The sequence below is a fragment of the Thermothelomyces thermophilus genome, chromosome 3, assembly GCF_000226095.1.
Source record: "Thermothelomyces thermophilus ATCC 42464 chromosome 3, complete sequence".
Classification (NCBI taxonomy): domain Eukaryota; kingdom Fungi; phylum Ascomycota; class Sordariomycetes; order Sordariales; family Chaetomiaceae; genus Thermothelomyces; species Thermothelomyces thermophilus.
Window position 1 is genome coordinate 2,542,650 of NC_016474.1, and position 15,309 is coordinate 2,557,958.

The 15,309-nt window shown below is 58.2% G+C and overlaps 7 protein-coding genes across 7 annotated transcripts; 4 read left to right on the plus strand and 3 right to left on the minus strand.

The window, feature by feature from the left end:
* The first annotated feature begins 739 nt into the window (after window positions 1-739).
* Window positions 740-2,915, plus strand: MYCTH_2304547 (uncharacterized protein). The gene is made up of 2 exons (XM_003663047.1): window positions 740-1,030; window positions 1,104-2,915. Exons 1-2 carry the CDS (start codon window positions 1,012-1,014, stop codon window positions 2,789-2,791), a joined length of 1,707 nt encoding a protein of 568 aa, XP_003663095.1. The 5' UTR covers window positions 740-1,011; the 3' UTR covers window positions 2,792-2,915.
* On the minus strand, window positions 2,916-3,841 carry MYCTH_2304548 (uncharacterized protein). Its single transcript, XM_003663048.1, has one exon. The coding sequence runs from the start codon at window positions 3,646-3,648 to the stop codon at window positions 3,190-3,192; it is 459 nt and encodes a 152-aa protein (XP_003663096.1). The 5' UTR covers window positions 3,649-3,841; the 3' UTR covers window positions 2,916-3,189.
* A 273-nt stretch (window positions 3,842-4,114) lies between these two features.
* Window positions 4,115-7,135, plus strand: MYCTH_2304549 (uncharacterized protein). Its single transcript, XM_003663049.1, has 3 exons — window positions 4,115-4,332; window positions 4,441-5,758; window positions 5,873-7,135. The coding sequence occupies exons 1-3, from the start codon at window positions 4,330-4,332 to the stop codon at window positions 6,418-6,420; spliced, it is 1,869 nt and encodes a 622-aa protein (XP_003663097.1). The 5' UTR covers window positions 4,115-4,329; the 3' UTR covers window positions 6,421-7,135.
* Window position 7,136: 1 nt separating this feature from the next.
* MYCTH_2304552 (uncharacterized protein) lies at window positions 7,137-9,442 on the minus strand. The gene is made up of 4 exons (XM_003663050.1): window positions 9,184-9,442; window positions 8,649-8,709; window positions 8,472-8,583; window positions 7,137-8,385 (listed from the first exon to the last, which is right to left on the minus strand). Exons 1-4 carry the CDS (start codon window positions 9,282-9,284, stop codon window positions 7,322-7,324), a joined length of 1,338 nt encoding a protein of 445 aa, XP_003663098.1. The 5' UTR covers window positions 9,285-9,442; the 3' UTR covers window positions 7,137-7,321.
* A 208-nt stretch (window positions 9,443-9,650) lies between these two features.
* On the plus strand, window positions 9,651-10,940 carry MYCTH_2304554 (uncharacterized protein). Its single transcript, XM_003663051.1, has one exon. It carries the CDS (start codon window positions 9,730-9,732, stop codon window positions 10,870-10,872), a length of 1,143 nt encoding a protein of 380 aa, XP_003663099.1. The 5' UTR covers window positions 9,651-9,729; the 3' UTR covers window positions 10,873-10,940.
* A 69-nt stretch (window positions 10,941-11,009) lies between these two features.
* On the minus strand, window positions 11,010-12,662 carry MYCTH_2126860 (uncharacterized protein; the record flags this gene model as incomplete). Its single annotated transcript, XM_003663052.1, has 6 exons — window positions 11,010-11,165; window positions 11,216-11,811; window positions 11,860-12,096; window positions 12,145-12,289; window positions 12,343-12,480; window positions 12,549-12,662. The coding sequence occupies 6 exons, from the start codon at window positions 12,660-12,662 to the stop codon at window positions 11,010-11,012; spliced, it is 1,386 nt and encodes a 461-aa protein (XP_003663100.1).
* A 651-nt stretch (window positions 12,663-13,313) lies between these two features.
* On the plus strand, window positions 13,314-15,087 carry MYCTH_2110233 (uncharacterized protein; the record flags this gene model as incomplete). The annotated part of the gene is made up of 3 exons (XM_003663053.1): window positions 13,314-13,963; window positions 14,093-14,172; window positions 14,225-15,087. The coding sequence occupies 3 exons, from the start codon at window positions 13,314-13,316 to the stop codon at window positions 15,085-15,087; spliced, it is 1,593 nt and encodes a 530-aa protein (XP_003663101.1).
* Between the last annotated feature and the right edge of the window lie 222 nt (window positions 15,088-15,309).

Here is a 15,309-nt window from a genome sequence, read left to right on the forward strand (position 1 = left end):
AATCTGGAGGACTCGCAACGCTTTACGGATTAATCGGTAGTGGATTCCGGCCACAACTCGATAAAGCGAACCCACGTGCGAACCAAGTTTGGCCAAGGCTGATCGAACGGATGGCAAAGACTGCGGCTAATTACATTTGCGGTGCCTGTTGTCGGCCGAAGGCCCAATGGCAGGGCTGGCCAAGGGCACACCGGGAAAGCGATGACGACGGTTGGCCATCCCTGTCGATTTCGGTGAGGTGAAGCTCTGACCTCGCCAAATTGTTTGTAGCGAGAGAGACATGCGATTTACGCATCGAACGAAGTTGGGCTCTGTTTCTGACAAGGCGGCCGCTCTTTTTTTCCCCCAACCTTTTCGCAATCTCTCTCCCTCGAGCGTCTGCCACTCTTCTCTGGGGATTTCTGTGGCAACCAGCGACTGCATATTCGCCCCTCTATTTGCCTAAACAATCAACAGTTGACAACTAATTAGCGCCAAGTCGCACTGGACCGAATCATCATCGGTTGGGTCTACTCCCCGTCCTGCCGTTTTTCTTCACACAAGGAACGGGCGAGTTTCGGTCCTTATCAGCCCAATCTTTACCCGACACGATAATCTTTCCATTGTTTTGCCCCTTCTATTTCTGGGACTGATGAACGAGTTGGCAACTCCACATTCGGGGCACATGGTCAGTTATTAAAAGAGCATTCGTCGATTTGCTTCATAGTCATATCTCTCTGTGGACTGGTGTCCCAAAGAAGGTAGGAGGAGTATTGCTCTTGGTATTCCTAGCTGTTCCTCCGTACCGTCCAAGTCACCACTTTCCTTCCTGCGCCCGTGGTTGAATACGTTTCGGTTATATTTCCGAGAAACTGACCCTTGCCATCTTGCGACGCTCGTCATCACCGACTCAATTCATCCGTAAAGCATTATTATTATCGTGGTACATACTTACACGATTCGGACAGATATCTTTGTCAGCGCCAGCTGTGGCAACCCATACCTGTATCGGTCGTGTGGTCTTCTATCCATATGGCCTCCTCTGACTATGGTACTGTACATACATTTGCCGCTCATTCATCGTCGGCAAGCAAAAGGCAAAGGTCGACTGACCGCGGAAGCAGATGCCAAAACCACGGACCCGCCTCTGATTCAGAGGAGCTCCAGCATCAAGTCTTACTCGACTTCCCGGGCCACTTACCCGAAACTCCGCGTCTTCTACAGGCGGCATCAGCACGCCGACAACCTCCCGACATCTCCCGCCCCGATTCCCCTCCTCGTGTTCGTTCACGGGCTGGGCGGCTCCGTGGCGCAGTTCAACTCGTTGCTCACCAGCCTGACGCCGATCGCGTCGTGCTTGGCCGTGGACCTTCCGGGATGCGGCGTCTCCGAGTTTGAGCCTCGCGACTGGGATGCCTACTCCACCGACGCCCTCGTCGAGCTCCTCGAGACCGTCATCGAGGACCACCGCGACGTGGCGGCCGGGCAGGGGGTGGTCCTGATCGGCCATAGCATGGGCGCCTCCCTCGCCGCCCTGCTTGCCAACCCGCGGAAGCCGACGACGGCGCTCCACGAGCACGTCGTCGGGTTGGTTGCCGTGTGCCCCACGGCGGGGCAGTTCACTCCGGGGCTCGTCCGCTTGCTGCGGGCAGCGCTCTACATCCCCGACTTCATCTTTGACCTCTGGAGGGCCTGGGACAGGCGGGGAGGGCTCGAGAGCCCCAGCGTGCACCGGTTCGTCGGGGCGGGCGCCGACACCGAGACCAAGCGGCTCCAGTACATGTACAACTTGCAGAGCAAAACCCCCGTCTGGCGGCGCATGGCGTGGGGCGCGCTGCCCGTGTACACCAACGGCGTGCCTTCGGACGGCATCGCGGGGCTGGACGTCTGGGCCGGCCTGAACCTGCCCGTGTTCCTGGTCGCCGGGACCGACGATCAGGTGGTGCCCCCGGGGGAGGCCGACAAGATCGCGGCGGTCCTCGGCGGTGACAAGTCAGAGTCCAGCCTGGAGACCAACGGGTCTGCGAAGCGCGGCGGAGGAGGGAGCGCGCCGGCCAACGGGGCGGCGGGGCTCCCAGATCTGCCACGGCACCCGAAGAAGGTGGTCATCAGCACCAGGCTGCCGAGCCCGGCCGGGCACGGCCTGCTGTATGCGCCGGCGACGGTACCCGTCCTGGCGGGCCTCGTGTCGGACTTCCTCTCGACGCACGTCACGGGCCGCCTGTCGCTGGGCTGGCAGCTGCAGCACCTCTGCCGCGGCGGGAAGTGGGACGTCAAGAATCTCGAGAAGTGGCGCAACGTGGCGCCCGTGTCGGGGCCGATCGGCGGCATGTTCCGCGCCATCAAGACGCTCCGGGAGGTGGACGAGGAGCACTGCCCGCGCGTGTTCGTCCAGAAGTGGGGACACATCATCAAGGACGTCATCGACATCTCGCACGACAACCCGGTCTACAACCCGTCGGGCCTCGAGCAGGGCGGGATCCGGTACCACAAGTACGCGACGCTGTCCAAGGTGCCGCCCAACGAGAGCGAGATCCGCGGCTTCATCGACCTGGTCGACAAGATCCGGGCCCGCCAGCGGGACCAGGCCAGGACCGACGGTTGGGCCGACGGTTACGCCATCGGCGTGCACTGCCACTACGGCTTCAACCGGACCGGCTTCCTCATCGCCTGCTACCTGGTCGAGCGGTGCGGGTTCACCGCCAAGGAGGCCATCGAGGCCTTTGCCAAGGCCAGGCCGAACGGGATCAGGCACGAGCATTTCAGGGACCGGCTCTATGTCCGGTATTCTGGGGTCAAGAGTGAGACATAGGAATAATCTTGTTCTGCCTCGTGTTGCCTCTGGAAGGCCTTTTTATTTTTTCGGTTGCTTTTTCTTCTCTTCTCTTCTCTTCTCTTCTCTCTTCTTTTATTTACAGTTGTGCTCCTCAATGTGTTCTGTTCTGATTTGGGCATCTGGGATAGAGGGGATTGGCCAGCCGGGGTTAGTTTGGTTCTCATACTTACGTTTGTATACTGGGTTCAACAGGATAGAGGTTGGTCGCAAGAGGTTATTTTTTTATGCCATACCAACTTGTTATTCAGCGTTTTCTTGTTTGTTTGTTTTTTTCTTCTTCTTTTGGCACGAATGAGAGAGAGAGAGAGTATTACATGACATTTTCGGACTGTCCAAAAGATTATTCCCCCCGTAAACCAAATAACGTTCCCAACCTAAGCCGTCAACTCGCCTCGGCTTGCCAACCAGGCGGCTCCCGTATCTGCCCAGATCTCGTACTTCTCCACCTTGTGGTCGCGGTCGAAGGCGAGCACGTAGGTGAACACCTCGTCCCAGCTCTGGCCGGTGCTCTTCCACGTGAACCGCGCCCGGCCACGCACCGAGACCTTGCGCGCCTCGGCGTCGACCACGTACTCGCCAAAGCGCATCCGCTCAAAGCTGAGACACTCGGACACGAGCGACAGGTACTCGCACAGGCCGTCGGCCCCGCGGAAGTCGCGGCCGAGGAAGGGCGCCAGCCGCGGGAGGCCGTGCTCGTGCACGAGGATGTTGGCCTGCTCTCGCGTGAAGTGGTCCTTGAGGATGTCGCTAGGGTCCGCCGCGGCGCTGAAGGCCTCGCAGAAGGAGGTTGCTGAGGCGAGGAGCGCGGCGCGGTCTTCTTGGTCGGCGGACATTCCGTTCTCTTCTTTTCCTTTCTTCTTTGTTTCTTTTTTTCTTTTTACGCTTCTTTTTTTTTCCTCCTTCGCCTGTACTTTTTTTTCTTCCTTGAGTGATGACCTGGTTGGTGTTCAGATTTCCACCGCTATCATACCATACCCAATATGTCCTGCACACTGCGGATTGTAGGCATGCACGGCAGTATCCCATTCAGACTGCAGGCTGATGATGATGATGGACGGTCATGGGGGTGCATCATTCGGCAGTTGCACCACCCCCTCCCCCACCCCTGTCGCGCAGACGTCATGCGCCTACTACCTAGTACACTAGTGTAGGCATTGATTTGCATGCAGGGTCTGATGCTGCCTGTGCAGTGGGCCTGGCCCCTTCCCTCTCTGCAGCCCTGCCATTCCGGGCGGTCTTGCCGTGGTGCGTGCAGCGGGTCGGCCCAACCTCTTCTAGCTAAAACCGAGCGGGCCCTGACTCGACTACTTCGTACCACCGACCGTACACAGTACGTCCGTACAACTCGTCTACGGAGTAACTACTCCGCTGTAATTATCAATTTGGCAAGTTCCCGCGCTGACCGCTCCTGCACGTCCCATGTAGTTCGCTGCCTACAAGCTTGGTCCCTTCAAGGAACTTTTAACATTCTTCCATCAGACAGGACGACTGTGCTCGAGTAAACTACCGGCGCAATGGTAGGATTCCAGAACCCCATCCCCCCCCCCCCCCAAAAAAAAAAAGCAGATTATCAAACTCTCTATTATTTCTTATTCAACTTGGAAACTGATTCCAACGAAATGTAGTCCCCGAGGTCGGAGCGCACGCCGCTCCTGGCCGACAGCCCTCGCAACTCGGAGGAGTCGACTCGCGCCGCCGAAGAAGAAGATGCTGCCCTGCATGGGGGCAACGCCGCCGCGACCCTCTCCTCGTCTAATGAACACCGCCGCGGCGTGCGGGAGGTGCTCCTCTTCGTCTGGGCCGTCATCGCCACCGCCGGCGTCATCGTCCTCGCCGTGATCCTCCAGCACCGCAACGCAACTTCGGGCACGCCCTCGCCGATCTCTCCCAGCGACCCCTCCGCCGGCGGACCCTACACCGCGACGACGACGACGACGACGACGACCACCACCACCACCACCACCACCACCACCACCAACACCGACACGAATGCCGGACTCCACTCCAAGAAACGCAACCTCATCTTCATGGTCTCGGACGGGATGGGCCCGGCGTCGCTGAGCCTGACGCGCTCCTTCCGGCAGCACGTCCAGTCCCTGCCCGCGTCGGACGTGCTCACGCTCGACGCCCACTTCTGGGGCACGTCGCGGACCCGGTCGACCAACTCGCTCGTCACGGACTCGGCCGCGGGCGCGACGGCCTTCTCGTGTGGCCGCAAGAGCTACAACGGCGCCATCGCCATGCTCGACGGCCACCGCCCCTGCGGCACCGTCCTCGAGGCCGCCAAGCGCAAGGGCTTCCGGACCGGCCTGGTCGTCACCACCGACGTGACCGACGCCACCCCGGCCTCCTTCGCCGCCCACGTCGACGTGCGCTGGCAGATGGACGAGATCGCGCTGCACGAGGTCGGCGCCGGCCCGCTCGGCCGCTCCGTCGACCTCATCCTGGGCGGCGGCCGGTGCCACTTCCTCGGCAACGGCACGCGCGGGAGCTGCCGGAACGACGACGTCGACGTCCTCGGCCTCGCCCGCGACCGGTTCGGCTGGGCCTTCAAGGGCGACCGCCAAGGGTTCGACGAGCTGCAGCTCGGCAGGAACGCGACCCTGCCGCTGCTCGGCCTCTTCGCCGACGCCGACGTCCCCTTCGAGATCGACCGCCGCAACATGGCCGACGTCTACCCGAGCCTGAGCGAGATGGCCACCACGGCCCTGACGGTGCTCGACGAGGCGACCAAGCACGCCGACCACGGCTTCTTCCTCATGATCGAGGGCAGCCGCATCGACCACGCCGGCCACTTCAACGACCCCGCCGCCCAGGTCAGGGAGGTGCTCGAGTACGACAAGACGTTCAAGATCGTGCTCGACTATCTGGCCAAGTCGGACACCGAGGGTGTCCTGGTGGCCACCAGCGACCACGAGACCGGCGGTCTATCTACCGCTTGGCGTACGTTCCTCTCTCTCTCATCTTTCTTTTCCTCTTTCACCTTTTTTTTCCTTTTCTTTCTGTTTTTTTTTTTTCCTATCCATTCTAGTATCGATTGCTGACTCCCCTCTCCAGAAGCCCCTGGCGAGGCCCCCGTCTACGACTGGTACCCGGCCGTGCTGGCCAAGGCCAACGCCTCGGCCGAGCACCTCACACGGCTCCTCAACGAGCACGTGGCCGCGAACCCGGGCGAGTCAGAGCAGTCGCTCAAGGATTGGATCAACAAGGAGCTGGTCGTGGGCCGCCTCGGCATCACGGACGCCCTCGAGACGGAGCTCGCCGCCCTCGCGGCCGACCCGGCCGGCGCCAACCCGGTCTTCTGCCGCATCGTCAGCACCCGCGCCCACATCGGCTGGAGCACCCACGGCCACAGCGCCGTCGACGTCAACATCTACAGCTCCGGCGGCCCGGCCGCCGAGAAGATCCGCGGCAACGTCGAGAACACCGACATTGGCAAGTTCCTCAGCGAGTACCTCGACGTCGACGTCGACGCCATTACCAAGGAGCTCGAGGGCAAGTTTGCCGCCCGGCGCGGTGGTGCCGACGCCACGGCCGAGACCAAAACCGGCGCCGCGGCCGAGGGTTTTGCCCTGTTGAGCGGGCATCGCCCCGCGGCCCAGTGATTTGAATGACTGCAGGACAGGATTCGGATGGGTTCTAGATGGGGTTCTAGATGGAGTTCTAGATGGCGTGCGGGAGGTTTTATGGGGCGAGCGTTGGCGCTGGAAATGGGAACGAAGGTTATGCATTGCATCAGCCGGGCGAATCACACCACGTGGGACATGTTTAAGTTGTTTTTAAGTTGGTGCTATTCTCTCTCTCTCTCTCTCTCTCTCTCTCTCTCTCTCTCATTCATCTACAGTGCATCACATCTAGCATCGCTCAACCGCCCAGGAGCTCGTTTGTTGTCACCTACCTACATATGTTTCCCCCTGCCCGTCCACACCGTCGGTTTCCTGAGCCAAAACAACAAGACATGCCCCGCGCCGGGCTACGTAGGTCGATCCAAAACCGTAATTGTTACCAGCTGCGAGTGGTAGCAGAGCGTCTGAACCCTTGAACCCTCCGTGATTTGCGGGATTGCCCCTGCCGCCGCCGGTGTTGGTCCGCCTGAGAGGTCTGACAGGTGGCGGGCCACCGCTGCTTCTGATGGGCTGTTGGGCGTTGAGAGTGCGGTAGGAGGAGGAGGAGCCGGTACCGGAGCCGGACTGTGTGGTTGGGACTGTTACGGAACCGGCACGGCTGAAGAGGGCTGCGAAGTGGCTGATGGGAACACGAACTGGGTGATACGAGACAAATCTCAAAAGGAGACACGGTCTTTTTTTTTTTTTTTTTTCCACTAATTTCTCCCTGGTGCCCAGCTCAGGACGTCTGTCAGTGAAGCAACGTATATATATGTACGTCGTTTGACTTCTAAGAAGCACTAATAGATATATGTTCATATGCTCGTAGCTCCACGCACCATGCAAGATTAACTTGACTGACTGACCTTGCTCGCGCTGCTTCCGGCCGCCGCTCACTCACTCACCCACTCCCTCCCTCCTTATCACTCTCCAGCACCGCCTTGATCATGGCCTGGCCCATCTCGATGGCGCCCTTGAAGCGGGGCTCGAAGAACTTCTGCGTGACCTCGAACCGCTCCCGCCAGGTGTCGAACTGGCGCAGCGCGACGCACTCGGCCCACCCGGACGCGGCGATGGTGAACTGCAGGTCGTCCCTGCGGAAGGACGTGTCCTCGATGCCCACCCGCAGGCTCTCGTCCAGCAGGCCGGGCGTCCGGAACAGGTGCTCGGCGACGCCCAGCCAGAGGCGGAAGAGCGGGGTGGAGCAGATCATGTGGTCGTACGGCACGATCCCCAGCGCGCTCCAGCAGTCGACCATGGCCAGGAGCGAGAGGTGGTTGTTGGGCATGGGCGGGGCGTTGCTCGTCGCGTTCGCGTCGGCGTTGAGGCTGAAGCGGTCCAGCACCCCGACGGGCAGCAGCGGCCGCTCCCCCCACTTGGGGCAGTCCTCGCGCCCAAAGACCTTCTCCTTGGCCGCGTAGACGCGCTCGCGCAGCTCGTCGCGGCGGCCCTCGAGCATGAGGTAGAAGAGCTCCGTCGTCGACCGGGCGAACTGGCTGATCTGCTTGTGCGCCTCCGGGTTGAGGATGGCCAGGCCGGCGTAGACGTGCCACTTTTGCGCGTAGATGCGCAGCATCAGGTTGATCTTGACGTTCTCGATGCCCCCGACGTACCGCCTCCCCTCCCAGGGGAACTGCTGGTTGGCGTGCCACGCCTTGCCCATCGACAGGAAGGCCGCGTGCGTCACCGCCTGCGTGTCGGCCGTGATGCGGTCGTGCTCCGCCGCCGACAGGTACACGTGCTTGGACCCCAGGCAGCGGAGCACCGCCTCCACCTTGGCAAACGACTCGTCCGAGGCGCGGTGCTTGATGAGCACCAGCGGCTGCCCGCGCGGGTCCACGTTGGGCCCGTGGAGCGAGTGGCACGAGACGATGTCGACGTCGCTCGGGAGGTGCTCCTCAAACGCCTTGATCTCGGGGTCTTTGCATGACGTCTGGCCGCCCACGATGGCGCCGAGCCGGGTCGCTAGAACGGGGGTGTACACATTGTGTAAGATTCACGTTTCCGGCACGTCAACAAAAAGCAGATTCGGCATCGTGGACAGCACACACATGGACCATACTCGGCAACCACGCGGCCGATGGCCGCCGCCTCCACGCTGTAGATGATGTAGTTGCTGGCTCGAGACACCAGGTGACCGTTGCGGAGAATCTGTATATTTTTCTATACACGGCAGGATCTCAGCACTGGTTCACAGCGGAGAGATCAGGTCAGATTCACGCCCATACATGGTTGGCAAACTCTGCGACGAGCTCGTTGTACTTGTCCTCTCTGTCGCACGCCATAATCCTGAAAAGATCCACAGCCATCAGCCTCTTAACTGCAGTGATGCAGGGTAGTCAATAAATCTCTGAAGACCGCAGTCAGCGAATCATATCCAGGCAGAATGAACTGACGCTGAAAACTCGGGTAAAAGATGCAGACATCTTCAGACAAGGAATAGTTAGGTAGCTGAGATTTTCATCATGGAAAGCCCGCAGCGGTGAACCGGGGCCAGAAAGGCTGACCGGCCATGCCACGAACGATACTCTAGCCAAATGCACTCAAGTCATCATGCGATGGAGGGGGAGGGCAAGGTAGGACAGGACTGCAAAGGAAACTTTGGAGAGCGAAACGAAAAGAAAAGAAGCTGACTCACCAAGGCCAACGGTTCTGGAAGCCGTGGGTTTAACAAACGACGGCCGTGGACTGGCGAGGACCTCGTCCAGTGGCAACCCGATCGTCGAGCGAACATGACACACGAGAGAACACTAGCATTCCTACCTCCAGCCAGCACTGCTCAGCCGGCGGGCATACATCTTGCCCATGTCGCCCATGCCGATGAGGCCGACAACAAAGTCTTCGGCGCCTGGAAACGCCGCCATGGTGGGCACTCTCTCGTTCTCACTCTAGACCACTGACTGACGGATTGCTGATTGAGGCAGAACTCCTCGTTACCAGGTCACATCGTCGATCGAACAGGCCCGCAACTTCCTCGACGGCTGTTCCAAGGCTGAGAGGATTACCCAGAGTTGCTGGCTGGGTGAGGTGCGAAGAACAAAAAAATTTCCAATCGGGGTTGGGAAATTTAAAGCTCGCCGGAAACTCGGTGGGGGTTCCACTCAAAGCACAAGCAGACCCAAGCGGACCCACCAAGCACTTCAAGTGTTAGCCCGGCACACAGTGTGGCACTGTGTTCATGTGTGTCAGAAGCACCTCTTCAGTACACACTTGTAGCAGCTCTCTGGGCTCAAACATTCTGCGCATGACTCAACGCTCAAGCAAGGCATTCTCACAGAGAAGGAGGAAAGGGAACAAGGAAATCCAATCATGTTTGTCCTCCAAGCTCTTGGCTCCAACGGATCAGGCCAACTTGGGATAGGCCATAAGGAAGATGTCTCGACTCCCGAACCCGTCCTCCTTCCGTTCTCTCACACCAACCCCTGCCAGCGACTCAAGCAACTAGCAGCCGGGGGGAATCACACCCTCCTTCTTTTCCAATCAGGAGACCTCCTCTGGAGCGGCGACGACACCACCGGCGCATGCGGTCCAGTCAACAGCACCACCAGCACCGATCAACATGAATCACCATCACAACCTCCTCCCCCTCGCTTCCGCCCCGTTAATCTGACTTCCCTTCCCTCAGGGTCCAAGCCCTTCCTTGTGGCCGCCACCTGGACCGCGACTGTGGTCGTCACCTCGGACCCTTCAGCCCACCACGCCAACAGGGTCTACACTTTCGGCACCGGCACCAAGGGCGAGCTCGGCCTGGGCCCAGCCACAATCCACACCCCGCTCCCCACCCTTGTTAGGGACTTTCCGCCTCCAGGAACACAGATCACAGACATCTCCTCCTGCATGGGCCACGTGGTCGCGGTTCTGTCCAACGGCGAAGCCTGGGGCTGGGGCAACGGGCGCAAAGGCCAGCTAGGCGAGCCCGCGACGCATGCCGTCTTCTCCCCACGGAGGATCGAGGGGGTCGGGTTCAGAGTGATCAAGGCGGTCTGCGGGCGAGAATTCACCGTTCTATTTGGGCCGCCCGAGAGCGGGGACATGATCGTGATGGGGTCCGATAAGTGGGGGGTACGGTCACAGGCTCCTTCAACTTCTTCCCCTTCCGGGGGTGTGGCAGGGTGGAAGGAGGCCGGAGCTGGTTGGGGTAGCGTGATCGTATTGAAACACAATGGGGCATTGCTTGGCTGGGGACGGGACGACCATGGGCAGCTTCCGCGTGGCGACCTTGGGCCAGTGAAGCATATTGCTGTCGGAAGCGAGCACGCGCTGGCATTGACCGAGGGGAATGAGTTGATAGCCTGGGGTTGGGGTGAGCATGGCAACTGCGGGCCGATCCGGAATGGGAAGGGCGAAAAGGGGGAGTGCAACAGGATCGCAACCGCGACGCAGGGCATGGATATCACCGTGATCGGTGCGGGCTGTGCGACAACTTGGATTGCCTTTGAAAAGCAAACTTGAACCATCCCAAGCTAAAACTGAGAAGCAAACACCTCAACACCACTGGCGCCAGAACCATGCGACGCACACGGAGCAGTCCTCGCCAGTGCACATACTTGGTCATGGCGAAAACAACCCGAAACGGCGAACCTGCACAGTTAGCCGCGACAGTACACAAGGGCAGACCACCGAAGGACACATACTTCGGAGAGCCGTTGGGTGGGCTCAAGCCCCGAAGGCAAGCGATCGGGCAGCCCTTCCTGGGCCTCGGGTTGTCTTGACAGGTAGCTTCCGATCCGTATCGATGACGGGTTCTGACCCGGGTTAGCGAAGCCAGAGACCATTGAACGTGGCAAAGCAGTACCGGCTCATTGGTGGCATTCCACTCTAATCGCCCAGGCTCCTCCTCCTCCTCGTCCTCCTCAGCGTCCGGGTTGACCGGCTCCCACTGTTCGTCGTCTTCAGCTTGTTCAACAAACAGCGAATCGGACCGAGCCGTGGTGGGAGGCGGCATCGGCGATGGGCGTATTTCAAATGCAGGCTGGCGGGGCCGAACTGGACTCTTTTGCTGAGGCGGCCGAGATGCGGCCGGAGGCGGCTCTGCTTGGTTGCTATTCGCAGCAGAGCTTCCCCGGTGAGATGCAGAGTCGAGGTGTGTCACCGCTGGCTTTGCTGCGGTCGCGCGAGGGTTCTTGTGCTTTTGTGCTAGTGCATCCTTTTCCCCGACCGTCATGAGAATAAACTCGCACAGGACTCCATCGGCGCTGTAGGATAACTTCATGGGACGTCCGGGGTTTGAGTAGCAAGTTGTTAGTGCTCCGCTGGTCATTTGGGCATGCTGCAGGATGGCACGGAAATCCTTAACGCTGATGATGATGTGAAGCTTGTCCTGAACTTGAACATCATCGAACTCGTCCATCTCAACCGCAATGTTAGTGTGCAGAGGCTTTTTGAGGACAGCTAATATCGTTCAGCGCAGGATTCTCAACGTCGGAGCAGGCATGTTACCTTCGTTGCTGACCGCACCGCGTTTTTGCACCTTCTCCGTAAAGCATGTGAAGTTCACAACCCGGGCCTCGTCGTCTGTGTTGATGTCGAGAAGCTCTATGCCCGGACCGAAGTGGTCCATTAGCTGGCGCAATGTCCGCGACGAGATGGCCCAGTGATTCTCAGCCTCGTCCCGATTGAACTTGGCATGGGTAGGCCGCTTCACCTCGTAAGGTAGGGAATGTGAGGCCGTAATGCCTGGGCTGATAAGCAATGGGCAGGGAAGCCGGGGAGGGAGCTAAATACCATTTCTGAAGGAGACTCTGGCTACGAGGCGGCTCTTTTTGCCAAGGCCATCATCTATCGCCACATCACAGCGGTCGATAGAGGCATCTCTGTCACGCGACTGCTCGACGCTCCCTTGCCGTGCTCTGAAGATGGTCAGGAGGGACTATGGTCTGTTAGATCGGGGGTTGCTGACAAGGCCAAGGTTAAGAGACATACCCGGGTGTACAGCTGACAAAAGAAGCGGTCCCGGTACTGAGGTGTCCCCTCGAAACTATATCGGGAAAAAAACCGGTTGGCAGCGAAGGAGAAACAGACGTATGCGGACTTGGAAATGTTGAGAGTTGTCAGAGTTAACTAAGGACCGTGTCAGCTAACAGAACCCAGGTCGATCAATGTGCGCGAAAATGTGCTGCATCTCCTACCTTGTCCTTTCTGGCTTCCAATGACACGTCGTCGCTGAATTTGAACATGCAAGCAAGAGCGTCATGGAGCACAGCAACGCCCTCCTCGCTCAAGGTGAAGTTGAGGACCACCATGCCGACTCTCTTGAGGGAAGACGCGTTCGTTGAAACACCTTGACTAAGGTACGTTGATCTGAGATCAGGTCAATTCCCAAGAATTTCTGCCTAAAAGCAAGCCAAAAATTTATATGAAATACTTGACAGCGAAATGCACTCGCTAGGAAGGTGCTCAGGCCATGAAAAACATACGGTGCGCCTTCCGTCTCCCTTGCGGCGGAATGCTGTGAAGTCCCAATTGTGGTTTGGTAGGTGGAGGGAACATCCCGATACAGTGGGAAAGCGCGATTTGTTACAGTGCTACTGGACTCCGTAGACGGTGCCGACTACGTACGGATGGGTGTAACTACCTCCGTACACTACCAACGCATTGCAGTAAGTGCAACCTCGAGGGCACTGCCTCAGGCGATCGCTAAACCTGTATTTAGCAATCTGGAAGCCAGGCCCGACTTTGAAACCACCTCGAAGTTACTACCATCTTGAACTACTAGATTGCTCGGTGCCCTTCTCTTTTTTACGTCACAACTTCCTTAAATCTATCAGCACTCGACAGCTTGGAGCGCTGTGTGGTCCGGCCATATCTGACGCGCCAAGCACCGCCCGACTTACCTTGGGATTAAGTGACCGATCCCGGGGCACCCTCACGAATTCCTTGCTGCGTCTCTCGCAATGAGCGGCCGGGCCAGCATGAGCTTTCCGCAAGAAATATGGTGGCTCGTCGCTAAGGAGCTTGCCAACCGGCTGGACGTCGATGGGCTCTTCCTCTGCGCCCGTTTGAGTAGGGGCATGGCCAGACTGGCCTTGCCCGAACTGTACGCCATACATGACCAATCGCCCGCCATCAACGCACACGTCCTCGATATCGAGCGATTCATTGGTCTCTGGCGCTCTATCATCATTTCAAGTCTCGGAAAAACACTCTTTCCTTACTGCTGCTGGATTAAGGTCCTGAGGCTCGGCACACTTGACTCGCAGCTCGAAGATCTTGCCCACGACACCTCGGGGCTCCGAGACCTGTTTTTCAGCCCGCCATTAGAGAACCTTCAGATCCGGCGTTGCTCGGATGGGGTGCTTGACATTCGTGCCATCATCCTTGAGGTGGCCCACATGATAACGGATTGTATTCGAACGTCTGCCGAGCAGCAAGGCAAGCTTGTAGGCCTCACCGCGCTCGAAGGTTACCATCTTCCAGCTGCCAATCTGCGCATTTTGGTATTGGGCCTCTCCAGCTTGACCTCACTCTTTATCCGGGATGGCTATGTACTCACCAGCGATGTTGCTCGCGCTATCCGGGCAAATTGCCCGGCTTTTAGGGAGCTGTAAGTTGACCCTTGAGCCCAATCCTGGTCTACAGCTGCCTCTGGTCAACACCTCCTTCTCCCCCTCTCCCCTTACATCTCCCTTTCTGATGCTAGATCTAACTTCTATGGCAATCTGGGCCAACATAGAGAGTGCTTCTACTGTTATGGAACAAAAATCGACGAAGAGTTTGGCGGCTTTCTCAGAAACCTTGAGCCCAACACTCTTGGTACGAACCGCAGATTCTTGGAAAGAAACGGATCTGCTCACACTTGAAGCAGTGTCATTCACGATTCTAAACAAGAACGAGGTCGCGCGAGAGACCTTCAGGGCTCTGTGTGTGCATTCTCAGTCGCTGAAAAATCTCGACCTTCTCAGTCTTGATCTGCCCGCATTTCATTCTCTGGATGAGTTGCGACACTGCCTCTCACTTGAATCCCTTAAACTTGGACCGACCCCAGAGGCGTCGACCTACCCCTGGCACATTGAATGTAAAGATGCTTTCGAAGGGGTAGTACGATGGCTGCAGAATTGTACCTCCCTCTCGGATCTAGGGTTCACGGTGGTCCCTTTGGCAACTACTCTCCTCGCTCAGGTCCTCAAGTCGCCCGCTGTCCACCTCGAGGGCCTCAAAATTGAGACGATGGAGTTTGATATAGAGTTTTGCTCGTCTTTAGCTCACCAACAACAGCTCCAGCATCTTACGCTCCGCATCTGGGACGAGGATCTGCTTGACGCGGACGACCAGCGACGTGCAGTGTTTGCCGCTGCCATCGCCAGATGTCGTAATCTGCGCGAGCTAGACACAAACGAGCTGTTTAGCCTCGAAGATCTGGACCGTATCTGCAGTTCACTGCCATTGCTAGAGACTATGGCGGTGACTGGGACCTTTGTCGATGACGAGTTCCTCTTACGAATCTCACGCCTTTCGACGCTTAAACGCCTTTTCCTCTACGGGCCCTCATTCGAAGTGCTCTTGAGGTTCCTAGGAAAGTTGGCAGCGGACCCTGAGGGTCACCACGAGGGACTACAACTACACATTCCTGACCAAGTCGACACTCATATGACAGAGCAGAAAGAAGCCCAGGTAGCCACCATCATCAAAGAGTTATTCGGGGGGCGACTTGAATACCATCGGCTATAACCTCACAAGTCGGACGAGTCAGGCTCCTGGATTAGCACATATGCTTCGAACCCCGTTGAGGAACGAGCTATGTCTGTGTGCGATCATGTGTTGGGAGCGTCTGCATGAGATGGTCTACTCAAGATCAGCGAGAATCTCATCCAGAAACGACCTAGCTATTTGGGGATCTTAATCCACGATCTTCTCCTTTCTTTTCTCGTTCATTTTCCTCTCAACAAACAG